The 27,562-nt window shown below is 43.9% G+C and overlaps 2 protein-coding genes and 2 long non-coding RNA genes across 15 annotated transcripts in view; all 4 read left to right on the top strand.

Annotated features, from left to right (window-relative positions):
- LOC140702810 (solute carrier family 9 member C1) overlaps nt 1-27,562 on the top strand; it is a 288,383-nt gene that overhangs the window by 157,240 nt on the left and 103,581 nt on the right. The gene's annotated exons all lie outside the window — the stretch shown is intronic.
- LOC144584859 (uncharacterized) lies at nt 6,103-7,717 on the top strand. Its single transcript, XR_013539330.1, has 2 exons — nt 6,103-6,183; nt 7,423-7,717. It is a non-coding gene; the product is annotated as an uncharacterized LOC144584859 (long non-coding RNA).
- Nucleotides 13,106-24,891, top strand: LOC140702767 (uncharacterized). Its single transcript, XR_013539327.1, has 5 exons — nt 13,106-13,263; nt 16,586-16,686; nt 18,077-18,202; nt 20,782-20,947; nt 24,764-24,891. It is a non-coding gene; the product is annotated as an uncharacterized LOC140702767 (long non-coding RNA).
- Nucleotides 26,426-27,562, top strand: part of LOC144584850 (solute carrier family 9 member C1-like) — a 36,242-nt gene continuing 35,105 nt past the window's right edge. Inside the window, exons 1-2 of the mRNA XM_078382015.1 lie at nt 26,426-26,545; nt 26,672-26,771. Of these exons, the coding sequence (XP_078238141.1) occupies nt 26,686-26,771 (86 nt within the window). The 5' untranslated portion in view covers nt 26,426-26,545; nt 26,672-26,685. The remainder of the gene's footprint in view (nt 26,546-26,671; nt 26,772-27,562) is intronic.

Genomic DNA, 27,562 nt, shown 5'->3' with positions numbered 1-27,562 from the left:
AATTCCTAACAAATAATCATACATGTTCTTGATTTGATGCGAATCTTAGGGCTACGCCTCTAAAAAATGCCTTATTTGCCTCCCAAACCATTGTCATTGGTGTTTCCGGCCTCATAAATCTGTTTGAAGAAGAAATCCGTGTCTTCTTTTACTTGCTTAATAAATTCCTCATTTTTTAGATGTGAAGTATTAAGCTTCCAATTAAATTCTTTTGATTTGCTACCCAATTGTAATGAAATTGGACTGTGGCCTGCAAATGTATTTGGTAAAATGTCTATTTGCTCCAATTCTTTCATTTAGCTTATTGAGATCCAACGTGTATCAATTCTTGACCACAATTTGTGTCTGTTAGAAGAAAAAGTATAATCTCTTGTCTTTGGGTTACGTGTCCTCCAAGCATCTATCATATTTATTTTTTCCGCCAATTATTAAAAGCTTCTTGAGATTGTTCCTCTCTCTCTCTTTTTGTTAATTTGTCTGTTTTTGTGTCTAGTTCTTTGTCAAAAACAGCATTAAAATCCCCTATCACACAGGAATAGTCTTTATTTATTAGTTCTAATTGCAGTTGTTTTAAAAAAAATATTGAGTTCCACTTGGCACGTAAATATTAACAATCTTTTCATATGGGTTTCCTGAATGCAAATTACATCAGCTTTCAGTTTCTGCAGTTGCAGAAAGATCTTTTTCCATTTTTGTGGTGAGTTCAGGCCATTTCTATTGACTAAAAAAAATATCTTCATTTGATTTCTAGTCATCTTGTTGTTGATTACTACCTTTCTGATTTCTCTTCGTTGTGGCTCAGCTACGGCCTGTTCTCTCTGTATCTGATTCTGATTTTGATGACTGGTCTGATTTCTCTTGAGGTCTTGCATCTGGTTTCCCCTCCTTCTTTCCTTCTCCCTGTATTTTCAGATTTTTTTCTCATTTTTCCCCATAAAGTCCTCCCCCCATCTTGTAACAGGGTGTTTCTTTTTATTCTTCCAAGGTGGATCACTCCTCTTATTTTCAACGGGGCAAATAGGAGCAACCCAGTCACCACCCGATTCTCCTACTCCAGTCGCCAAATTGCGGGGCAAGCTTCGGCAAAGACTTGTGGCACGAAGATCGGAAGCTCGCACGAAAGCTTGCCGCAGGAACATCACATCTCAGACTTCTCGGCGTTTGTTGGTTGCTGCTTGTCAGGTATCCAGTTAGGAAAGTCCTATAGAAGCCCGCACGCTTTCCTGTATCTGAATTCATCCTCCTTCGTCTCTCTCTCTCTCTCTCCCTTCCTTCGTCCTTCCTTGTTTCCCTTCTAGGGATGCTGAAAACTCTCCCCCTCTCCTGATCTTTTATATCCTCCTCCCATACTGGAAGAATTAACTCCTCCTCCTCCTCCTCCTCTTTCTCCTTCCCTTCTTCTACAAAACAGATATCTATCTTTGTCTCTTTCTTCTTTGACTCCTTTCCTTCTCTCTCTTCCACAATCAACTCTTCCTTTTCTATTATTTTTCTCTCTCTCTTTTCTCTCCCTCTTTCTCCGGTGTTTCTCTTTGAACTGGGCCAAAAGTCTGACTTCATAGAAGGCAGCTCCTTGTATTCCCCGGTGAGGGTGCTTGTGGAGGGCAGGCAGGTCAAGGGAGGGGGTGTCACAGCCTCAGCTCCGCTTGTGGAAATGGGGAGGACAGCCTCCAGCTGGACCGCTTCCAAGGTTGCCAAGGTGCCAGGACTTGGGCACTGGGACTGATGTGGACAGCACAAGCAGTGACATCACCCGCCGCCACACGTGGGCTTCCTTGGTCCTTCTGAACAAAACCCTCATTCTCACAATAACTGGGGGAGGGTTAGGAGGGATTTTCCCAGCAAGAACCGAATACAAAGGATTTCAAGGACACCAACAGAAACAGGAATGCCCCCCCTCTTGAATGGGGCCATGATAGTGAAGCTGCGCCTGGCGTCCTCCTTTACTCCCTTGAGGAGGATGCTCAAGACAAGGAGCTGTATCCTGAAGCCTTTGAGAGCATCCTTTCTTCACGTAATACAACTATTTTTAGGTTGCCTGTTCTCCATTGTTTGTTTTTCATTAATTTATTTGAGGGTTTTAAAAATTGATTATAGGTTGTGCTTGTTTCATACTATATTTATGATTTTTTAAAACTTTATGTTAGTTTAATTCTGGTTGTAAACTGCCCAGCGCAGAATACAAGTGAAACGAAGGAACGAAGGAACGAAGAAACCAATGTTTTTACCTCTTTCCCTTCCGGGCAGGCAAACCAGGACCGTGGCACAGAGATCGCCCCGGATGTCCGCCCCACATGCGCAGCACCTCAGGCGCTTGCCTGCATCCAGCCAGAATCCGGCTCCGGCAAGCCTGCGTACCACCAGGTCAAGCAAGCTTATGCGCATCAGCTCTACTCCATGGAACAACAACTGGAGAGCCTTCTGCGTGAGGTGCGGGGCCTGAGACGCGCCTTGGGAGACATCCTGCTGGAGGAGCCCTCTCTCGCAGGCTTGGAGCGGGATTTCAGTATGCTGCGCATCACCATCTAGGAAATTGCCGACAGCCAGGGAGCGGGCCACGTGCAACAGAGAAGGTGGAACCGGAAGCTGCAATGACATCATTATCCTTCTGTTTCTTGCTCGCCCCTTGCAAAGCTAACCAACTGGTTCATTTTTCGTAGGACAAGACGAGGGCTCTAAGCCTGAGCCATGTTGCCGGGGTTTTCTATATCCTTGTCGGCGGCCTTGGCCTCGCCAGAACAGTGGCCTTGATAGAATTTTGTTACAAGTCTTGGGCTGAGTCCAAATGCATGAAACTCACAAAGAACACAAAAAACTTCAAGCCTGCTCCTGCACCCAATACTCAGAATTATGCAACGTACAGAGAAGGCTACAACGTCTATGGAACAGAAAGTGTTCGGATCTAGTGGTTCAGCTGAAGGTCCAGTAAGCAAATCAACTGGTTTATATTTTTGGTGTTCCCTGTGATGGTGTGTTTGGTGTTGCGTTCCCTCGTGTGGAATAGGAGCTCAAGACTCTGTACATCGGCATTGGGACACAATACAGCTGATGCCTTTTTGACATGAGTTGCAGCAACACCATTTCTTCAAAAATTCACAGATTGTTCAATTTTTCTTAGATCATTTACCTCTTTGTCTTTTACTAGAACAACTTTAATGACATCCACGGCCACAACCAGATTTTCTGCTGCCTGAGGAAGATAATTCATATAACCCTCCCCCTGAAAAAAACAGTGCTTACCATGGAGAGCGACATTCCAAAGCTGTTGAGTCCTGGGTCATTACCAAAGTGCCAGCCTCACAGATGAAGCTTGTTTACCTCCTGAGAGGGGCGGCTCGTGTCTCTCATTTCAGTGGGGCAAGGAATTCACTCTGTGTTTCAGTCCACGCTTCAAGGGAACGACCCAAGATGATGATGACCGCTAGCACCAACGTCTTGGATAGCTCCTTAAAAGTCCAGATGAAAGGCTACTTTGGATTCCACGCCCCTGCAAAACCAGCCTCCGCTGCCTCTGGATGACCCACTAGCAAACAAAACACGCAAGCTTATTTGCAACTTGAGGACATACATGTCGCTGAGCGTTGTTTTCCAGTATAAAGGAAACCACAAGGCCCATGTTAACAACGTGGTACAAGCAGCACAAAAATCTAGCCTTGCTATACTAAAATTCTTCTATTCTAAGGGAGGCCAGTACATTCCAGCTGCACTAAGATTGTTTCAGGCCAAATCCCTTAGTCAGCTCTTGTATGGGGCACAATTGGGCCCCTATTCTTCTTCTTTGTTTATCCAGTTAGAAGTAGTTCAGTCCAAATTTGTGAGGGCTATATTACAAGTTCCAAGAGGGGTATCCAATGCAGCCCTCAGGTTTGAAGTGGGCTACCTGAAGGTTGAAGCCAGAGCTTGGCTGGCTATTTTTAACTTTTGGCTAAAACTAACCTTTCAACCAATTGGACTGACTTCACTGGTATTACAGGATAACCATCAGTCCCCTTGGAAGAGAGCAACATACCATAAAATCAACAGATACGGCTATTCAGTAGAAAGTATCCAACAAATGGGATACGATAAGGCCAAGAGTAATCTTAGGCAGCGTATTATTGAGACAGAAAGGCAGCAGGATCTTGGTATTATTAGAAATAGGTTTACAGTTGACAATGCATTGCTCCCACTGAAACCGGCAAAATATCTCTACTTACCCTTAACACCTAAGCAACGCAAAGCTCTTACTTTGGCCCGCTTCAATGCACTTCCGTCAGCAGTCCAGGATGGGAAGTATAACAACACCCCTTACACTCAGCGTCTATGCCCCTGTAACTCTGGTGAGATTGAATCTATCCCCCATGTGTTACATCACTGTGCTTTTTACTCTAACATTTGAGAAGTCCATGTTGACCCTTACATAAGGGCATTTCCTGGACGATCAGAGGCACACTACACACAGCTTTTGCTGACAGGGCGATGCCCTGGCAGATATATTGGGCTTAATTCAGATATGCTGACAAAAGTTGCTAAATTCTGTGCTGCTGCAATAAAAATCCGTGAAGGAAAGGTTCCACCTAAAGCGCAGTTATAGAATCTGTAAATTGGTGTACACCAATTAATGATCACACGGGCTATATGAGCTTTAAAATAACAAATTTGGCATTCTATGCAAGCTGTAACAGCCCATAGATAAGGCCTATGATATGGAGGTAAGAGATATCTAGTAAGATGTATATATGTATATAGATGCTTTTAGTGCTTTGCTGTTTTTCGTGTTTCTAATGCTTTTATATTGTTTTTATGTCTCCTAATTTAAAAAAAATGTATTTTACTTTTGCTGGTCAATGACCGTAATAAACATTTATTATTATTATAATAAAGGTGCACGAACGCTCAAGCAGAATGAACGGATCCACAAAAAGGGTATCGGATGGCCCCAGAAGCAGTTTTCTCCGCCGTATCGCCCTCAGGATCCGGCTCCCTCTCCCTCTGCCTCTGTTTCCCCCACTTCTGCAAAACAGAGTCGGGTCGCGACCACCCCCTCTGCCAGTGCCGACTGAGCCGGGCAGGGAGGCGGGAGAGAGAAGAAAGGGGGTGAGCGACCCACGCTGCCCTGACACAAAGAGACGGGACGCGGACGGACCAGCGAGGCTGCAGCCGAATTCCACGGAAATGCTGCGGTTGCCGGCGGAACCCCTCCATGCACCCGAACTCGGCTTGGCAGAGTTTTACGGGAAATGGCAGGGTGGGAAGAAAGAAGAGGCGCGCGAGCCGAACACCAAGCCCCTCGCACCATGTCCTCACTGGGCCATCAGCCGTGAGGCCAAGGGAGACTAACCCCCTGCAGCCGTGGGGTGCTGGGGAGGGAGGGGTGAAGACAAGAAGCAAACAGAAGCCCCCGGGGAGGGGGGGTAGTTTGAAGGGTGGGGGAGGCAGCTTGGAGGAATGTCTTCATCCCAGGAGGCTGTGGGTTCCAATCCTGGCACCTCTGTCCAAAAAACACAGCCTCCAAACTTGTCAGAAGAAAGATTCTAACGTTCCATCTTAAATCTGCAATTTTGTTCAGTTTGCTGAGGACTAGGAACTTATTCCCTGAAAGAATGGGGCTGAGGAGCCTTTGCAAGGTTTCCAGGTTCTCTCTCCATTCCTCCCTATTTAAAAGAGAGAACAAGGCCCTCTTTCTGCCAGAAAAAGCCGTGGCTTCTCCTGAGCCCAGCTCAGCAGGTAACTCTGATCCTAAAGCAATGAAAAGGATCACGCTCACACAGAGATGCTTTAGCAGCAGAGGGAGGAAGTGGTCCATTTACACCTGGCCAACATTTCCCACCTCGCATAAGCCGACTCGAGACAGACAGACAGACTCTGTCCAGCCATTGTGAAGATCTACGTCCAACACACCAAAGCCTTCTCTCCACAATCTGTCCACTATTTTCCCCTCTATTCTAATTTGCTGCTTGTCCGGTTATGATCCCAGCTTCCCTTTATTTGATCCGCCGAATGAACCCTACTAGTGTGTGATGTATTCTTCAGGTTCTAAATGGTAAAAATAGCAATGAAAGTAAATAAAAAAATAAATATTTCAGATTGATTCTGTCTCAACCTGATGTCTGCAGCCTGATGTCTGAACAAGCAAAGCACTTCTATACTATTGGAGGTCCTGAAGCTCACGAATCCACCAGCATCATCTTTATCAGAAGAGAGGTACACCTGAAACTTGCCAGGATGCCAAGCAAATGTAAGGAGACCCTCTTTCCGAAAAGTTGCTTGGGTCAAAGAGCCTGAGTTAGACAGAAGTGGAGGTTTCACAGGAGGACGTGGGACCCTGTGGGGCTGTTTGGGTCACCGGACCCCTGCCCAGGCGGAGCCGCGTCTTCTCCCTGCTCCCAGCCAGCTTCACGGCCAGTTTCTCCGCAGAACAGAGACGAGGCAGGCGTCAGCAAACGCACTCCCAATTAACTTCTGAGTTTGGCTTGGTTTACTCTGAAGTTTGTAAACAGCTTGTTCCTGGAATTCCTGATTTAACTTTTCTCTCTCCATTCAAAAGAAAGGGCAAGAGTTCCCGCCTGCCAACCCCAGGAACAGAGTATACCTGGTTGGCAAAGATTTAGGAATATATTCATGCCCTGGATTTTGACCTTTTGACCTTGCAGCATAGCTAGAAAGTAGCTACAGCAGTTTGATACCAGTTTAACTGGTAGAGCTATGTGAAAAGGGCTCCCAAGATTTGTAATTTAGTGAGGATTTTAGAACTTTTTATTATTTTTTTTTGCTATAGAGCTGTCATGACCTCCCCTGACCCACATGCTCCATGTAGCTGCTACCCACCAAAATCAGGGGTTTTGACTAGAACACAGTCCATCTAAACAGAAAGAAACCCTCCGCGTGACAAGGTGGATAAAGTGCTACTCAACTTAATTTCGGAAACCTTTTATAAGCAAACAGTTTGGACTTCTGGCTCTAGGCCTGCCCGTCATTGGCATACGACCCCCGACAGATTAACTTGCAGAAATTTATCCATGGACGGAGTTCATGGCTCTCCATCCTGCAGTTCACAATGAGATCATAGTATCTATATGCCTTCTCTAAAGTTAACACATAGTCCTGGTTCACTTCAGAATTCATTAAATTGTACTGAAGTACCCTAGATTTAATTTTCCTTAACTTGCCATTGCTCAACAATACAAATCAGGTGTTCAAGGGAAGCCACAGTAGCCGAAATAATATTTGTTGTAAGAGAAAGAAGCATTCCTTTGTGTGTCTATGAAGAGCCAAGTGGAGTGGGCTGCTACGGTCATTCAAAATTTCTTGGAAAATCCCTTCCGTCACAATTCCTTTGAAGAGCAGGGCATGAACGTCCCCTAAGCCCCCAAATGCACACACCTTCTGCCATTCTTACACATCTCTTCAAATGCATGATTTAACTTGCTATTTGTGTTCCAGGATGTCCTGACTCTGGAGCAGAATGGGGAGCTATGGAAAGAACTCTGCCCATCAGCCAAGGGAGCCGTCAGGCTCTAGACGGGGGCAAACGGCTACACAAAGCACCAGCTGCCCCCCAGTCACCAGCTGTTCTTTGGGGAAAGCGGGGAAGTTCTGCCATAAGTACAAAGAGAGGGTTCTCTGCCCACACACCACCCTCAAACAACAAACCAGTAGACGCCCGCTTTAACTCTTTGCCAGCAGTGCTGCTGGACCCTATTGTTAACCCATTTCTCAATAAATAAAATGTGTATTTTTAAAATACTTCCCCGCTGGTGGGTGCCTGTAGAGAATCAGACTCTAAGCGTGTATGGAGGCTCTTGAATGCGTCTGCATTTCCTCTTCGCATCTCCGCAAATCAGGCTGGCTTCGGTGAGAGCTTCCCACTGCCTGGGATGTCTCTCAGGGCAGTGCCTGCAGTACTGAATGTTTGACGACTGCTGGAAAAGCTCAGTGGTTTAGGTCTCTGACTGTGGAGCTGGAGGCAGGACTAGAGGGTCCTCAGGTTCCCTTTCGGCTCTGCAGCTCTAAGATGAGGTTCAAGCAGGCCATGCAGCAGAACACGGCCGTGGGAGGAACTTTGGCCTGTTATTCCCGCTCACCTTACCCCTGTCGGTTGTTACCCCACCTTTCTCCTTAAAAAGAACAGCAGCACTATGTTGTGTCTGAGTTAGATTAGCCTTGAGAGACTATATGGTATCGTGCTCTGTATGGAGGACTTGGAGCAGCATCTAGTGTGGCTGAGAAGGCCAATTCGAGAGTGACACAATCCCTTCCACACTGAAGACAAATCCAATCTGTCCCCTGCCCAGCTCCCTGATTTGGCTGCTTTCAGGACTGCCTCTTTGCCTCGGCCTGCTGGACAAGGGTCTCTTCAAATTGGGAGAGGCCGTGATACAACGCCTGCCTCCAGGCTGAACGCTCAGATGTCAAGGTTTCCCATCTGTTAAGGTCCATTCCTTAGGCGTTCAGATCCCACTTGCAGATGTCCTTGTATCGCAGCTGTGGTCTCCCTCTGGGGAGATTTCCCTGCACTCGTTCTCCATACATGAGATGTTTTGGAATCTGACCATCAGCCATTCTCACAACATGCCTAAGCCAACATAGACGTTGCTGTTTCAGTAATGTATACATGCTAAAAAATTCCAGCTCGTTCTAGGACTACTCTATTTGGAACTTTGTCCTGCCAAGTGATACCAAAAATGCATCGGAGAAAATGCATATGGAACGTGTTCAGCTTCCTCTCCTGCCCTGCACAGGAGTGTGCTCAGGACACGGGCTCTATAGACCTGGATCTTGGTCTATGCCGTCAGCTTCTTATCAAGCCATACTCTCTTTGTGAGTCTAGAGAACATGGTAGCTGCTGTGTCTGAGGATGTGCAGTCCTTTTTTTCCAGGCTGTTTTTAGATCAGGGTGGCTTTGCAACCCATTCATGAATATGCAAAGAAAAGCAGTTTTTTATAAAGGCAGGAGAAAGCAGGGAGGGACAAGACTTTTTTTTAAAGGTTGCATTTTTTTAAAGCAGTGGATGAGGAGATCCGTGGCATAGCCAGCTACATTCAGTCTGGCACCCAACCCTCTTCCCTCGCATGGACTTTGTATACCTTACGAAGCCCCCCCCCAAATTAGTGGCTGTGAGGAATTGGGGGGGTTTAGGTATAAGGTGTCCCATTCCCCAGCTACAGCTGATTAGCATACCTCAGAGTAATAGACACCCCCTAAGGCTGAGAAATGGGGAGGAGGTGGAGCAAAGCTGGCATGAGAGGAGCTGGATGTCAAGGATTTTGTTGATCTTTGCCCAGAGCTGCGATTATCTGGATTATTGGCAGCTTGGAGGCCATTAATGAGCAGGGATCCAGGTTCCCCTCACCTTCCGCTCATCACCTGAGCAGATCAGCGTCTGAGCCGGGACGCGAGCTTCTCCGCTGCTGCGTTGAGGCGCTCATGTCCACTTGACAAGGGAACAACTCACCTACCCGCCTCTTGACATGACGGATGCGGCTCTGAGCCATGAACGGTTGCCAACAGGATGAGAAGGAAATGTCCCTGCCTGCCCCTTTCATGTGTACAAATACATTAATTTTGCAAAGACTGACAGGTTAAACATCGTTGCAGCGTTTAGCCCATTCTGTCAGCTGCCTGGGGCTTGTGGCGTGAATTGGGGTCGAGCTGCACAGGCCATGAGGCCCGTTCCGAAGGCTGGCAACCTCAGATTCGTGTCACTCTTGAAGTTATTAGAACCCAGATTAGAACAGTTCAACAACGCATGGCATTTCCTATAGAGCTATGGTGTCATCAACACACTCTGCACAGAAAAAGGGTTCCCTGCTCCAAACAGCTTGTAGGGTGAAGTCCAAAATTATTCCCTGAGAGAATCTGGGTAACTTATTTTTCTTTTACGTCAAGAACCTTTTATAAAACATGTAGACTGTGCTAAATAATAGCATCCAACTGTGCCGGTTAGGTGGAGAAATATACATTCCAATATACAAGATAGAAACACACACACACACACACACACACACACACACACACACATGACTGCCTTGACTATGCCGGCCCTTGCCTTAAATTGACGTGTTTCATGTACCCTACTTTCCAGCCTGTCTCCTGAATCTTGGGGACAATCGCTCCTGTTTTCCTTCGCCCACTTTCCCACTCATTTGCCCTGGAAATTACAGGACCTTCCAAAGACTCTGAGGCAGCTGAACCAAGGACAATGCCAAAAAAGGCACAAAAAATACGACAGTCAGTGCCGCCTTGTGAATAATCTGTGAACATCACCGCATGGAAAGGCTGCTTGAATTCAAATATTATTTATTGTATATTTCCTCAAAATGTGCTGGCTGTGTCTTGAATTTCAAGTCTTGTAAACAACCAAAAGCATACATAGAAACACACACTAATTCCAGGCTTGTTTTAGTGGCACCAGATCCGTGTCCTCAACGTAGGCCAACCTTCCATTCTTCTTGGAGGAATTCCCTGACAGGGAGGCTTTATTGCATTTTCCAGCACCGTCCCTCTGAGCATAGGGTAGTACACATCCCTCTCATTCTGATCCATCTCTCTCCTGTTTGTCAGGGTGAAAGGCTGCAGCCCACATGCCGAACACTGTATTTGTGGATGCTGCCCTTTTCTTGCCCTCAGAGCCAAGGGGATGATGACTGAGTTGATGGACTGGATGGAGTGATGGATTAGAACTCGGGAGATCTGTGTTCAAATCCCTGCATGGATTTGAAACTTACTTGGCAGATGGCACAAGTAAAACCGCTCCAAAATACAGCATCTCATATACCCCTAACTCTCTGTTAGGGCTACTTTACTGTACGTTGAGTGCAACTTGACAGCCTAGAGCAACAACCCAGAGCTGTGAGCCGCCTTGGGTCCCTTTATCAAGAGAAAGGTGGCCTATAAATTAAATAAATAAATAAAACAGATAAACCAAGAGAAGGCAACTTGTCATGCTGGAGGTAACAAGAGCTTCAACAAGCAGGCAGCAGTGGTTACTGTTTGGGAAACAGCAGGCCGTGCTCATATCTACATGTATGTTAATTTGCATACATTAGATAGAATCGTAAAGTTTGGTGGGATACTGGAGGTCATTTAGTCCAACCCCTCCCAGCTGCTGCTTAAGCAGCTCAAGGGAATGAGAGGCCCTCCCCATGTCTTGTGGCAGGCTGTTCCACTGACGCAGATGCTCTTTTCCATTAGGACGATTTGTCCTCGTGTGTCTAATCTGAGCCTATTAATAATATGTAACCTACAACGTCGTGGAGTAATCACACAGCAGCATTCATATCTATGAGTGGTTTATTGTACTGATCTCCACAATTATCTAGTATACGTAATTCTTTTTTGGTCCGTGTTTTTCAGTTCATCAAAATAAATTGCATATCGGATACTGATTTATCCTGTTTTCAAATTAATCACTCTATATCCTTTGATCCATATCTTATATTAATTGTATTCAATTACTATAGTTTGTTCCGCTCTGCAATCTAACCCTTGTCTTTTCTGTTTGGGTATATAAGCATAAGCATGACTTCCAAAAACTCCTAAGTATGTCGTACAGATGGAATTTTTCTGTGCCAAATCTGATACACTGTTTTTTTTTATTGTGCTTAGTTGGCAGTTTATTTTGAATATATGTTGCTGTCCCATAGCTTCACTGCAAAATTTATTTGGCAATCCAGCATCTGCTAACATGCATCTTGTCATTTCTAAAATATATCTTAGTTTTCTCTCTGCTAATCCATTTTACTCAGGAGTATAAGCAACTGTTTTCATATGTAAAATTCCTTGTTCCTAAATTGTTCATTTTCTGTGAAATATATTTACCACCATTTGACTATTAGTATTGCCTTTGGTTTTATCCCAAATTTATGACTGACAATTGCCACATACTTTTTTAAAAATTCATAATTGACGAGGTCATTTAGACTGACCCCCAAATACATCGCAATTCTTTGGAAGCCGGAAAAGCTGGCTGCAGCATCCTCCCCCTTTGTAGGTTAGGCTCGACGTCCACTCCACCTGCTCAGAACAAAGAGTTTCTTCCTATCTCGAGTTCCTCATCCACAAAACCTTCCTGAGGAAGAGGTGCGCCTTGCGTATCAGGACAGCATGGCCGGAAAGTTACATAAGACACATCCATTTTGTTCATTCGTCTTAATATTTCTTTATCAGTCAGCCTCTCAATCTAAAAGAATCTTCCCATTCAGCAGTAGGTCCAGGCTTTAAATGTTTGCGCCTGTTTTATGTAACCTGCTGAAAAGTCCACCCATTCAAGCCGTGTAGCAGAAGGGAGAACACCTCACAGGGTACAACAATATAAGGCACCCTCTCAAAGCATTGGGGGGGAGCAGGGGGGGAGACCCACGCAGGCCCTGCTTGCAGTGGAGACGTCCGAGCTGGCAGTCCACGTCCCAGGCATCTCTCCTCCGCAGGGACGGTGGCGTCCGTCGCCCCCCCTGAGGCTGCCCGGTTCCCTGGGGCTTCCGTGGCGTTCCTCAGAGAAGCTGGGAGAGAAATGGACTGGACGGCGGGCTCTCCCTGCTGCCCTCCTGCAAAGCCTCTTGGGGGGGGGCTTCGTTGCCGAGGGCTCTTCTTGGCCTCCCTTCCATTCACCAAAAGCCCTGTCCCCCCCCCCCCCTTGGCCCCGTCCCAGAGGTGGGGGAGGGGAGGGAGTGGGCTGGCTGTGGATGGGGACAGGCCGGAGGCCCTCCTGCCCTTCGAAACCCGCTCCCCTCGCGGCCGTTGGTAGGGAAAGGAAGGGAGCCATGCAATCCAAAGCAAAAGCGGGCGCTCCCGGTTTCTCCGCCGGCAGCAGCTCCAATCATCCCCCCGAAGAGGCTTCCCTGGGGGGGGCTCACCTCATCTGCCCCCCGATGACTCGTCTTGCACTCCTTGCCTCCTTCCCCTTCCTCCCAGGCCAGCGAGAACCTTCCCTTCGGAATGCGGGGGGCCCGGTCCGTTGCCGTGGAGATGCATCCTCCTGACCACGGCCGGACCGTTGGAACGTCAAGGTGGACCGTTGGAAGGCGAAGGCCGCCGTCTTTCTACCTCCTGGCTTTTTGGAGCAAAAGGGAGCTGGCAAGGAGGCAGCATGAGGCCTTTAAAGGTCATCTTTCTGATGATGGCTGCCTTAACTGTGGGGGCCGTGAGGAAAATAGATTTAATTCCCCTGGGTTCCCCCATTCCCACGACTCCTGAAATTGTGGGTGAGGATCAGGCGTGGTTCTTCCAGCTGAAACCCTGCCTCACCCTCCTATTGGTGGTGTCTGTGATCTTCTTGGTCGGAGGTAGGATTTATTCATCTTTGATTTTTTATGTAAATGGAATTTAGCCATTGGGTGTATTCTTGTTTCCCCATTTTAATTTTCAGCACTGGTCTCTGTCCCCGAAGCCCAGGCCTAGGAAGTAAGTCAGAAGAATCCCCTGCGTAGAAATCTGTTTGAAACAGGAGGAAGAGAGAGCACAGCACGGGAGCAGCGACCAAAGACAAAGAGGAGTTGGAAAGGGGCTCTTAAGGCCATCCAGTCCAACCCCCTGCTCAGTGGAGGAGAGAAAGGCCTGAAATCCTTGAGGGAATAAAAAAGAGCTTCCCCTGACACACACACAAAAAGAGAAGGCTTGAAATTTGGAAGGCAAGCCATTTGAGGGGAGGGTGGTCCAAATTTTAGGAGATGCTTTTCAGATTTCCTCTGGTATTGCTTGCATGTTCGTGAGAAGACAAGCCAGGGAATATCTTGGGAAGGAGACGACTTCGCCTCAGTTGCTCACTCAAAGAAGGCGACTTCTGTGGACAGTGGAGTTAAGGTTCATCATCTAAATGGGAGGGCCAGCATCACTTTACTTTTCTTACAAGCATCTTGCATTTTCTTTTCCGTCTTGTATCTCAGAAATATCTCTTTACACATTTTCCTAAAGCTCCTGTATGCAAAGGGACGTGGAGGCTAATTGGGTCCCTTTCCTTTCACTGCTTTCTCTCTGAGGATCATCAATATGTGGCATGAGGCCAAGCTAGAAGTAACACCGTGACTAGATTTCTTTCTTTTTTTAAAAAATAAGATATGAGATGGGATGATTTAATCAGACAGCAGTATTGGGAGGGAAGGGAATCCTTTCTACTGTGCTTGTTTAACCAATGAGAATCTCTTTGGCAAAGCGGCTATTTGTCTTGCTGTTTGTCCATTTGTGCTTGGAAAATGCCTTTCTAAACTCTTAATCCGAGAGTCTTCGGCAAATTCATGTTGGGGCTTCTCTGGATTTGCCTGGCACCATATTTTGGAGTTTTTGATGGTTTTATTATTTCTAGAACTGCTAGAGGTAGTGCTGGGTAGTCTACCAGAAGTGTAATAGTTATTCCTCAAGGACATAAAATAAGAGCATCAGTTCTATATTTGAAATGATATCCCATTTTACCGGAGTGCACTGAAAGAGTGTGGGAAATGTTTTGCTTCAGTTCATGATGCTGAATCTGATGAAACCGAATTTCTTTTCATTAGGATTTTGTAAACAGAGAACTAAATAAAATAAGTTCAGCCAATATTCAGATCTTATATTCCAACTTTCTTTTGCAGTTGAAATGCTAATATTAGGCTTAGTGAAGGGTGGGCAATTAATTTCTAGGGGGGGGGCTACATGAAAAATCTGAACGGTGTTCAGGGCCCGAACCAACTTTACTTAAAAATAAAATGAAACAGTGATGTTATGATTGCTTTTATTTTAAACTCGTTAATCTACAGAAATACTAAAGAGGTTTTTGTGGTATGTTAAAGATAAGCAACTGAATAACTTTAGACAAAAAGCTATAAACGGTCTTGATGTTCAAAGCGGTCCAGGGGCCGGACAGGAGCGGCTCGCGGGCCGTATGTGGCCCTCGGGCCGCACTTTGACCAGGTCTGGGCTTTGTGAAGAGCTTCAGGTGTGTCTTTCTACACTGTGAAGTGAAGCAGCTGGTTGGCAGGGTCATGCTTTAAATTTTAAGAAATATTTTTAAAGTATAATTGTCAAAGAAAAATCCAATTTTAAAAACTTAAATTCTGATTTAAATCCAACCCACATTGCTGGTCACTAAAGAGAAGGCCACGGCTACAGGATGTTTATAAAATAAAAATGCAAGAATAGTGTGATCCCTTTATTGAACCACTAAAAATATCAAATGAATTGCCAGCGTTCATGGGGAAAATTCCCCTTCGTCAGGCTGGGCATCACCGCTTCATGGTACCACAGAAAAACTGTTGCTCAGAGTCCTAAAAATCCAGGGCAGGTCTCCGTTCTGGCCTGAGGTGAGTTCAGGCCTGGGTTGCAAACACCAGCCCGGGTTGGGGTGGGGTGTCCGCGGCCTTGAGCGCCATTCCTTGCTGCAGGGTTAGAAGGTTCCACCCCAAACTTCAAATAAAGGCTTATCTGTGCCGTTCGTGAAGGGGATGGTGCCCAGCCAGATGAAGCCAAATTTTCTGTATGAAAGCTTCCAATTTGTTTGATTTTTTTTAAAATGGCTCAAAAGGTATCACCCTGCTTTTGCATTAGGGCAATCGTAAGGGCCACACAACCTTTTCTCTAGGTCAGTCTTACAAAACAGCGTGGAGAAAAATTAACAGTCTTTTAAAAATCAATGTTTTTAAAACTTCAAATTAAATAATGATTAATCTAAAAAAAAGATATTTGATTTAAATTGTCCAACCCCCCCTCCAATTAAAAAAAAAAAATTAAATCTTGATTTGAATCAAGATTGGCAAACCCCTTTTAACTCGTTGTAGCATTGTTTTCACATAATTAGTACCCCTTTGACCCTTTGTAGTCCTGCACATTCATATTCAAGGAACTGGTCTCAAACTATTTGTCAAAATTTATTTGATTGGTATTCCACGAGAGTCTCTTTCAATGTTTGATCAACGGCAGTTTTACTGCCGATCTTTCCCGGCCCTAATGATTGACGCCGAAGAAGATGTGAGTGTGCGGAGGGTCTCTTCTCGCCAGAGTCAATGCTCTGCCCTAGAGACGGGCACTTCCCGCTGTCCCGGCAGTTGGGTGCCACCTGGCAGGTCCTCACCCGCCGGTGTGGTGCCAGCACCCTGGATTCTGCCCCCCGCCTCCTCCCCCAGGCGCCCCCCAGAGAAGGAGGTGGAGCAGGAAAGGCTGCAGCGTTGCTTCCAAGAGGGTGCCTGCAGGAGGAGGTGGGGGGCAGGATCTGGAGCAGCTGTGCAACACCTGTGGGCCCGATCCACCGAACTGCGCTAAGTACCCATCTCTATTCTGCCCACATCACTGTGAAATTTTTGAGAATCCCTTTTTAGCATTGACTGAACCCAGGCAAGACAGGATTCTCTGGAATGATAAGACATGGGCTTCAATATGATCTGAGATGTCCTTTTATTCATCTTCTGATCCGCTTATCAGGATGCTCTGATGAGAAGATGATAATATATTGTTTATCGAACGAGGGTTCATGTGTTCCTGATTGGGTTGCTTCCCCACCCCCACCCCTGCCTTGCCAGGCACATGAAAGCCCAGCTGGGTTACTTGCATTGGATATGTTGTCCATTTCTGGCTCTTTGAGTCCTGTTGCTTAATTTCCACTTACTGCATGTCTATTTAGCAGTCCTTTCTTTCTTTCAGCTCTGGTGAACATACTTTTTGTACCAAAAAATACTCCTGCATATATCATCACATTTTTCATTGGAGTCGCACTTGGAACAGTATCCCGTTTGACGTCGCAGGTACTGTGTCTGCACTTAATGAAGTGGGAGAAAACAAAGAAAGCAGAATATATATTTTCTTGTACGCATGAATAGAAAATAGTAGTTTGCAATTTGGGAAGTTTGTAGTTTGCGAAGGGTGTTCTTGCAGCATCAAAAATAAATTCCAGCAACAGGAAATATTTTTCATTTCGTAGCACAATAAGTACTGACGGACTGGAATATCCCCACCCTCGTGCCGTACATAACGTGATAGCATATCAATCCTCAAAAGCTTGTGCCAGTTGGAATCTGACCCTTTGTTGTTCCAGTTGAAAAATACAGATACAGTTGCACCTGGCCTGCTAGCTGCCTTATTACTTTGTGTACATTTGTAGATATAAGCTGGTGGATCAGCTAATAATGTATTCAACAGGAAACAGAAGTTGTCCTTTGTTAGCATTTATTCCTGGATTTCTTTGCTAGAGGACCTATGCCTCCTTGTCCTCTGCTTCTTAGGAATGTGGCTTGATATGTTCCCCCCCCCCCAGGTTCTGGATCATTGTTTAGATCAAATTGATCCTTCACTATCTGGCACCTTGAACACTTTAGTGTATCTTTCCCCAAAGCCAGGGATCTAGTGAGAGATCATTTTCTGGAAGATCTAAATCTTGAGTATGAATCACAAGCGCCTTGCAAAAAGCATGTCTCAGAATTCAGGAGCCATTCTACGTACCGAGGACAACATCTCGAGAGTGAAGAGCTCTGCTGGGAAATTTTAGATCTAAAATACACCTTAGAAATGATCCGTCTCCTGTCCTTTGTGCCCTTAACCTGCCTGTGGAGGGTTTCGGGGTCCCAGGGAAGGAAGCCCCTCTGGCCCCCAGCAGAGCCGTCTCCATCCTCCAGAGAGAGGTGGGAAGAGAAGGCGGTGGGAAGGCCGCCTACCAGGGCTTGGAAGGGAAACGGCTGGGTGTTTGCGGGGCGACAGCCGGATCCAAGGGCGCTGCTTATCCAATTGGGAGGAGGATGTGATCTGGATTTCAGAACTGGCTTTGGGAAAGTCGGTTCTCTTCTGGGAAAGAGAAGAAAAAAGAAAGGAGAGAAAAAAAGAGAAAGATAGTGTGATTTCCCCGGTACAAATCCAAATAGAGTTAAGATCAGTTCTTCCACTGTATCAAAAGTGTCAGGTTTTAAGTATTTTTAATGCTTTCGTTGCTTCAAATGTTTATGTGTTTGTTGCTCTATCAAAAAGCACCCTAAGCTGCTCTAGAAAAGCAACACCAATCTACCTTCTCTCTGGTATAGAATATAAATAAATAGAGGCCTCAATTCTGTGGGGCAGAAGGAGGGAAGTATGTAATATCTTATCTATATTTTATAAATAAATCATTCTCAGCTAATGATATCTTCTTTTCATTTATATTGTCAGTTACCTATGGTGAAGACCTTTTCTGAGATTGATACAGAATTGTTTTTCCATCTGTTTACACCAGTAATAATATTTACAGCGGCATTTCAAACGGATTTTCATGTATTCAAAAAATCATTTTGTCAGGTAAGTTGTATAATGTCCGGTTTCTTATTTAGAAGTTTACTGTCCTCACACATGAGGATAAGGACCGGATTGTCCAGAAATGTGTGTCGTCAGAGCAGTCCTTTTGAGGAACAACAGGGGCTTCAGGAGGGGATAATCCGAGGAGGAGGAGAAGGGGTGCAGACTGCAGATGTGCTTAAGTACCAGCTGTTTCTCCTCCAAAATCTCCTCCAAAGTCATTCCCCCATTGGTTCTGCATTATTGTTAAAATTATATAAATAAATTTGAGGAATCCTGTTGGAATAAATCAATATGCAACAAGTGGCTGAGAAGTAAACTGAGATTAATAGGTGGGGAGTTCCAAACAGTTGAAGTTTCCATTATATGTGATATGTAACATAAATTACTAAGGATTACTGAGAAAGCTATCAGAAAGTGAAAATGTTTTTTTTTTCATTTTTAAAATATATATACACATATCCATACATAGACATATATATACACACATATGCCTAAATCTCTATCTACAAACGATACATACTGTAGAGCTTAGCCTAGAAGCCTTTTGTATAATAATACAGTTCTTTCAGCAGTGTCTTCTCCTCATTATTCCTTTCGGTCACTTACTTTCTATTTATTACAAAGTTTTTGTTTTCCACAAAAGAAAGTGAAAATGTTGACCCAGTGTGTAGCTGCTGTGAAAAGGCTTTTAATTTTGTACTGGATTAATGCGGATCCTTGGGCATAATAGGTTGATTAGGGAAGTATTTCTTTTATATATTTTGGAAGATTAGATTTGTTTACAATATTGTCAAATAAATAGCCATTGCAGGACTTGAATGGATGCACCATTTTAAAATGATTGGCCAAGGAGCCATACGTCTTGTTTTGGGAACCATCTTTAGTTAATTTAATCTCTGTTTAACCTTTTTCTTCCTCTTTAAATCATCATATTTTTGAGTAATATATTGGATGCTTTTGACTGTTTTTATCTCTTTGAAGCATTTTGAGCTAAGTAAAGTCGTGTATCTCAACATGCACTAGATAAATGTCCACAGAGATTTCTTAGCGTGCAGGAATTCACTTTAAAAAGTCATGCCTTTTGTGTAAGTGTGCAACAGGATTTCAGCCAATATCTTTAAAAATGAAACCAGGAAATTGGGCTGCGGGCTTCTCATTTCACAAACTAAAATGCTTCTGAAGTCCTTCACAGCCTTGTGGGACAAATATGTCCATGTGCAACCTGAAGCCGAAGGGTTGTGGAAGGTCCACATGCTTTCAATGCCTGCTGCCAGACTGTTGGATGGCTTCAGGGAACATCCTGAGCATCCACTCTTGCTCAGAGCATTACGAGCATCCTCTACAGCTCAGGAAGAAGGAAGTGCAGCCACTAGAACGGAGGACTTGCTCGGGACCCCTGTGAGCAGGCTGTATATTTGACAAGAATGTATTGATTATCTGCAATGAATGTTTGGTGGGAGTCCCCCGTGCCTGAGCTATAGGGCCATCCTTGCCCACTCTCCTGTTCTGATGGAGGTGCTTCTTTCACCCCTGATTCTACTGTGGGTTGTGCTTTTTGTCTCTGATGTGTGGGAACTGAGCAAATAGGCAGGAGCTGTGCCTAGTGGAACATATGCTGAGGGGATAGAGTTGGGTGCCGTCAGGACGTTAACCGGGCTATAGCACTGTCCCAAACTGAGCTTTACTCAGGTGTAGAACCATTCAAGGGGTTATGGGAGGTGAGTGAGTTGTCTTGTATGTGTTCATGAACTGTTGTGAAATTGCAGTCAGACAAGGGTGAAGGGGAAACCTCCCTAATGTGTGTAAACGGGTTGATTGGTATAAATACATACAGTGGGGTCTCTACTTAAGAACATCCCTACTTAAGAACAATTCCACTTAAGAACAGCTCCATTTGCTAAATTTTGCTTCTTCTTGAGTACAAAAATCCAGATAAGAACAGGAAAAAAAAACTTTCCTGCTCTTTTTTTAACCGTAGGTCATCTTAGGTTAAAAAAAGTTCTCCCCCTAGTGGTAGAGTACATATTAACCAGCTTTGCATTAGTTCGTATGGGAACTAATGCTTCAATGTACGAACGCACCTCTACATAAAAAAAAAACAGCCAGAACGGATTAATTGGTTTTCAGTCCATTGCTTCAAAATTAGCTTCGTCAGAAGTGCTTTGAACACTGTTCCCTGACCTAAGGGGAAAAAAAAGAAAAAAATATCCCCCTCTAGTGGCAGAAGGCGGAATAGCAGCTTCCCATTAGTTTCTATGGACGGAAAAGAGCAGATACGGATTAAATGGTTTTCAATGCATTCCTATGGGAAATGCATATTCTACATAAGAACTTTCCCACTTGAGAACCACCTTCCAATACGGATTAAGTTCTTAAGTAGAGACCCCACTGTAATTCTTACATTCCCAAACTTTCAGTCATTTTGAGTTTCTTAACATTCATACTCCTATGACATTAAAACTTCAATCCTGCCTCCCTTCATTTAATATAAATGGATGTAGTAAATAATTCTGAGATACTGTAAATGATCTGTGTACATTTTAATTCCAATACTGTATATATATGTATTGTATTTACAGGTGTTTATTCTTGCTGTTCTCGGATTTTTAATGAATTCTGCTTGCATAGGATTGTTATCATATAAAATTAATGCACATAGCTGGTCCTGGGACGACAGCATGTTATTTGCCATTATTCTTAGCACGACAGACCCTTTGCTCTCTGTGGCTTCAGTAAAAAATGTTGGTAAGTAAGAGAAATTGCTTTTCTAAAGAGATGTGCATCCCTGGGGACACAAGTATGAAGAGCAGCACTGCAGCTGCCACAGAGGTCCATTCCTTTCCCCCCAGAACCAGCCGGGAGTGATTTCACAAGAGATTAAGAGCCTTCATTTTCTATTTGCTCCAACTATACAATATTGGTTTTAACTAGAAATGGAGGTATTTGTATACGAACATGAATACCCCCGCACTGGTGGTGGACATGACGAGGGTCCAGCCCCATGGGGCCGGTTGGTCCACGAACAGTTCTGATCCTGCTGCGGGTGCTGTGGATCCTTCCCATGGCTCCGGAGATCGCAATCAGCTCGCCACTCCTGGCAGGAGGCAGGACGACAAGCCTCTCTGCTGGATCGGAGAGTGGCTCGCCATACGCAATCTCCGGAGCCATTGGAAGGCCCCCCAGTGCCTGCTGCGGATCAGTGAGTGGACCGTCCAGCCCCATTGGGTTCACTCCTCATTATGTCCACCTGTGTGTGGGGGGATTCCTATTCGTATACAAAAACCCCCATCTCTAGTTGTAACCAGCCATGTGGGGTAACTGTTGTGGGTGTTTCCAAATAACTAACTGATGGTTTTATAAAGAACAATCAAATGAATACAATGTCACTCATCAAATCAGATTTCATACTTACTTAGCTTTCAGGCATATTTTCCCTGTACGGGGAAGCAGACTGTCAGCGCACCTACGCAGGGTGTGTGACTCTGCTCATTTCTGAACTGGCTCTAGATTTTTGTGGGGAAAACCCTTCGGGATCACAGGAAGGACAGCTGGGAACAGTGCAGCTCAAATGTCGAGGTCTAGCTCTAACCTTGATTTTATTTTGTGGGAAATGTAGTGTAGTTGGCCCTGAAACCAGCGTTCTTCTCGAAACACAGAGGAGCAAAATATGCCTAATTTTAGGGCTGTATTTGGGTGTCCTCATCAAGTACTTGGGATATTGCATTAAAGAATGGATCCATGTTTTTCCAGAAACTGGGAAAATAAACTTTGACAGCTTGTACAAGTTAAGATCAGAGGTCTGTCGAAATCAGTTTTTTATATTTGGAGAAAACCAGGAAGCTGCAGTGTGAAAATCAGGAAGCTGCAGTGTGTTGCAAATCAGGGCTAGAATTTCTCTTGCCTGTCATTCATCACAGAAGAGGAAGAGGACAAAGGAGATGAATACACAAGCAGAAGATTAAGCAAATTTATTCTATGACCAAAAAAAGTCACAATTTGTTCTTCAATCTGCAACAAGCTGATCATTCTTTTAAATGATTTTGAGATCTTGGATGATTTCCCTAAAATGCCTGCAACTGAACTATTAATTTAATATTATGGGAAAATCTGGAAAATGAGCTCCAAATTTACAAAATGTTTACAATTGTAGAATTAATTGCAATTTTAAAAACACTGGTGTCGTGAACTTTGGGGAAACTATTTTAATTCTTCAGGTCAGTTTTATTACCAAGTGGAGATGGGCTATTGATAGGTGGCAAAGAAAAAAAAGATAATATTAATGACAAAATCTATAGGTAAGCAATTTTTTTTGTTCGTTAACAATTGGAAGTTCACAAATGTGAAAGCCCACAATTTTCTGCAGAACTCTTTTAAAGTAGAGGTGGCAAAATATTACAGAAAGTAAAATAGGATGGAAAATAGTTTACCTGTTTCAAGCCATTAAGGTCTCTCACTGAACTCAGTTTCAAGATAGACAGTATGGATTTGAATGAGTCAGTCATGCAGATAGCACACAACTGTTGCAAAGCCCACTGAGAAGAAGACAAGATGCTGGTTCTCCTCTGGAGAAACAAAGATCATAGCAATGTGTTCGCGAAGGCTTTCACGGCCAGGATCTAATGGTTGTTGTGGGTTTTTCGGGCTCTTTGGCCGTGTTCTGAAAGTTGTTCTTCCTGACGTTTCGCCAGTCTCTGTGGCCGGCATCTTCAGAGGACTGGAGTAGGAACCCTGTCCAACAGAGACTGGCGAAACGTCAGGAAGAACAACTTTCAGAACACGGCCAAAGAGCCCAAAAAACCCACAACAACCAAAAGAGCAAAGCAATTGGTTTCTGCAAGTAGCTTTAGGTGAAACAAGTCGGTTTCTCTGGAGGCATTCAACAGAAGGGCAAAGAAATAACCAGACTTTTGTAAACAAAGCTGAGGATTACATTTTAGATGCACGGCTACATCACCCGTTAAAACTGGATGGATTATTTTTTTACTTACTTCAGAATCTCTTGCGCAGCCCCTCTTCAGTAGTAGAACGTTTTCTTTCACAAAAGTTCGCTTGTGGCCTTTACAGCTAAATGTGGCATTTTCGAGAGCAGTTCCGAAAGGGAAAGGTTGGGGACATTTTAATATTTAATGCTCCTTTAATGAAGGGTATTTCTCTGAGTTTCATTGGCCTTGCCGCACAATCTCTCACTTAGCCAGACCTATCTAGAGGCCGGCTAACCTCGCCAAGCTTGCCACAGAGTTGTTATCACCGGAGGTCTTATTCAGAATGCCATTTCCCAAGGGTAGGGTCTTGCACTATTTATTGTGAAAACACTTCCTCTGTTTCTTGAAGCCCACAAAGGATGGATCTGCCTTGCAAGGAGACCATTTGAGTGTAGCCTGTTGCTTGAGGAAGAGAGGAATACCTGTAACGTGTGGACTGGTAGAGTTAGTTGTCATCTGCCGCCTTTCTGTCTAAAAAGGGTATAAAAGCCACCTGAAATAGCCTATTGGTGTGCATCCCGGTCTTTGCACCGGCTGTATCTCCACCGGTGGAATACAGCTGTTTTGAATGCCTCGCGCACTCCAGTTGTCTCTGGCTCTGACCCCCACTTAAAGAGCAAAACTCTAGGTGTCGGTTTAGCACACCCACAGCAGGAAAGGAGACACTTTGAAGCACAGCAAAATAAAATCCAGTATCCGCAGGTGGACTGTATCTGGTCAACTAAACATCAGAAAACTTGCAAGTTTTTTCATCCCTGAATTCTTTTCCTGTCCTGGTGGGGTGCAGGAGACTGTGGAGGGGTGACTCCCAGGTGAACCGCTGGTGCTTAAGCCTTTGGCGTAGAAGAGGAGAACCGAGGCCACGGAGGCCAGAAGGCTGACAAGAGAGAGAGAGGAAGAGAAGGACGGTGAAGTAAACAAGGAGAAGGAAATGAATCAAAACTTCTTTGCCTCGGAAATAAGTGGGGAGAAGAATTGCCTGTCATTTGACGGAGCTTCGCAGTTCTGTGAAACTGAATGGCTCTTTGAATTAAAAATGGGTTAGTTCTACATGACGTAATGTTTGCGTGTGGCAGGGAAAGTATATCTACATTTTCCCACAGAGTTTATATCAGCTGAAGGATATAATGAAAGCCAAACTGCATATTTATTTTCAAAAAAGAGTACATTTCCTAATATTGCAGATTTCCTCTTCCAGACATGCAGTTCTCGCAAAGCTCCACATCTCCACCATCGGACTTACAAACAAAGGCTGTGCTTCTCTTCCTCTGACTAAGCAAAGGCGGTAGAAAGCATGTGAAACAAGTTTGTTCAATGTTAAAAAGATGCATTTTACATGTTAAAACAGCCTTGCTTCTAACTGTATCATCTAATTTTTAGACAGTGGGAACTTTAGAGTAGGTGTAAGGAGACTAAAGAATTTTTAAATCAGGATGTTATTCTTTTTTTTTTTCTGGTTTATGATGTTATACATGATAAAAATACAGCTGGATTCAAATTGTGGGAATTCACACTTCTTTAAACTGTCTAACCACTTGTCAAGCATCAAATTAGACATGTTTCTTTTTTCATTTCTTAGGTATTTCAAACATACTTATTAACCTAATTAGAGGTGAATCTTTGTTAAATGATGCTGCCAGCACAATTATTTTTCCATTTTATTCCGACCTAATGTTCCAAAATAATCCGGAAAGATGTAAGTCTATTGCTTCCTGTCATTTTTTTCTTGCAGAAAAATACAATTTGTGCTGTGTCGCGACTCTAATTGTTAAATGTTAGAAGGGATGTTATAAAGGAGATTAAGGAGGGAGGTGAGAAGGCAGAAGAAATAATGTAATGAAATTTTTTTTCCTAACACTGAGAAGTTCCTATGTATGAGTCTTTGATTTGTCAACGTGCATGCCACAATCTGGACATCCCCAGTATTCGCAGAGTAGAAGCGTTCCAAACCTGGAGACATTGTGGAAGTTTATGCTTTAATCAGAAACCCAGTAGAGTGGGTGTCCTTCGTTTCCACTTAAAATAGTTCAGCCTGGTGATTGGGTACCATAAGTATCTCCAGAACAAATCAATGTGACTCTGTGGTTTTGCTAACACGTAAAAAAAAACACCGTACTATGCATATCCTCATAGAAGTACGGTAGGCTCCATTGAGTTCAATAAAACTCTAGTTTTAGGCTTGATTTTTTTTAGTCCCAAAAGAAGACTGCAATCTGCCAGAAGTAAACTATCATACATGTGCATGTTCTATACAAACAACGATGTTTAAATTTTAGTTTTCTGCATATTGCCCTCGGTGAAAGATACTGGTTTGGATCAGAATTAACAATGAAATCCTGTGTTTCTCTACTCAGAGGTAACTCCCAATGAGTGTTATTGTACTCCCAGATAAAAATAGATGATTAGTCATGCTTTGGGCTGGGCTTAAAAGGTGCTTTCGTGTTCCTACTAAAGTCAGCACAAAACATTTCACTGAATTGAATGGAGAAGGACTGCAGTCTAAGAGCCCAAGACTAGATGGTCAAGGGCCAGATAAGCATCCCTAGAGCAGATGAAGTGATGCGGCAGTCCAACCCCTTCTTTCTTTCGGGCCATTCTTGCCTTAGCCTAACTTTTGACAGCCTGGGGGCTGTGTTCCTGGGCTGCAAGAGATTTAGATCTGACTCTTTCACTGGGCAAATCTTAGCCAGCAGGGCAGTTCTGCTGGCAGATTTATTCTGTAGGAGATTTCTGAGGTTAGCTGAAAAGGTTTATATTTAATCTAATCCCTTCAGCCAATGGTCTTTGTGTGTCCTAATAATTTAAAAGGGATTAAAAGGTGCTTTTAAATACATATATAATTGGCCTGTGTTAACTCATGCTTTATATAAAGCATTTGGTTTGTTTAAATCTTAAATCATGCTTGATAGATAGATAGATAGATAGATAGATAGATAGATAGATAGATAGATAGATAGATAGATAGATAGATAGATAGATAGATAGATAGATAGATAGATAGATAGATAGATAGATAGATAGATAGATATTTAAAACCATCTTATAAAAGATATAAAAAAGCATGAGTTAACACAGGCCAGTTGTTTGGTGCATAAGAGTCTTGAAGTACAATTAACGATAAAACAGTACTTATAATTCTTTGAAAATTAAAATAGTGTAATGCAAATAGCAAATGACTGAATTTTGTTTCCTTTCACAGTTCAAGTGATTTTTTTTCAACTGATTTTACACATTTTTGGAAGTGCGGCATTGGGATTTTTAAGTTCGAAAATAATAACTTACTTGTTCACCACCGTTTTCGATGATGAGATCCCTAGAGCAATTTTGAGTCTGTCAGTGGCATACACAAGTTTCATCTTGGGTAAGCCGACCATGTTAATTCCTACCAAATGCAATGACTAAGGCTTAACTTTTAAAAGAGACGTGTCTGAGGATGAATCGAACTGCAGTAGTGATAATAATCTTTGGTCCTTTCTTCTGTCTCCAGCTGAATGCTTTGGGATGTCTGGCGTTATTGCTGTTTGTGCATTAGGTCTTTGCCTGGATGCGGTAAACTTTAGTCCAGGAATGCATGTGCTCCTTGATAAGTAAGTAGTATATTTACTATATTTCTACTTGAATAGTTTTGAATAGTTTTGTAAATACTTGCCCTTGCACATGTCATTTAAGGAACTTAAATGCAAAGAATTTGAAGTGGTTGCTGAGGCTGAAAGCTATTTTCAGTACATTGTGATATAGATTATCAGTTTATAGAATTTCAATTGTAAATCAAACTCTTATAAAGTAAAAGATGCATAGTACTGAAGCACTAAAGGTAAAGATAAAGGTTCCCCTTGACAATTTTTGTCCAGTCGTGTTTGACTCTAGGGGGCGGTGCTCATCCCCATTTCCAAGCCATAGAGCCAGCGTTTGTCCGAAGACAATCTTTCCGTGGTCACATGGCCAGTGCGACTTAGACACGGAACGCTGTTACCTTCCCACCGAAGTGGTCCCTATTTATCTACTCGCATTTGCATGCTTTCGAACCGCTAGGTTGGCGGGAGCTGGGACAAGCGACGGGAGCTCACTCCGTCGTGTGGATTCGATCTTACGACTGCTTGGTCTTCTGGCCCTGCAGCACAGGCTTCTGCGGTTTAGCCCGCAGCGCCACCACATCCCACTGAAGCACTAAAAGCCTTTAAATAGCATTAAGCGGTCACTAGAAACACTGAATACTATTTTTGCATTTTGTAAAAGTAAGAAGTACACTTACAACTTGATATAGTTGTAATTGAATAGTTTATTAGAGGCACAGAAGAAAAAGATGTTATCAGATAATTTGCCAATCTCGCGGCGTGAAAGGGGGCGATCTGTGGTCAGTGACTGAGACTGCTTTAGC

This window comes from Pogona vitticeps, chromosome 15 (assembly GCF_051106095.1).
Source record: "Pogona vitticeps strain Pit_001003342236 chromosome 15, PviZW2.1, whole genome shotgun sequence".
Taxonomy (NCBI): Eukaryota; Metazoa; Chordata; class Lepidosauria; order Squamata; family Agamidae; genus Pogona; species Pogona vitticeps.
Note: the sequence above shows the minus strand (reverse complement) of the source record. Positions and strands in the feature narration are given on the sequence as shown.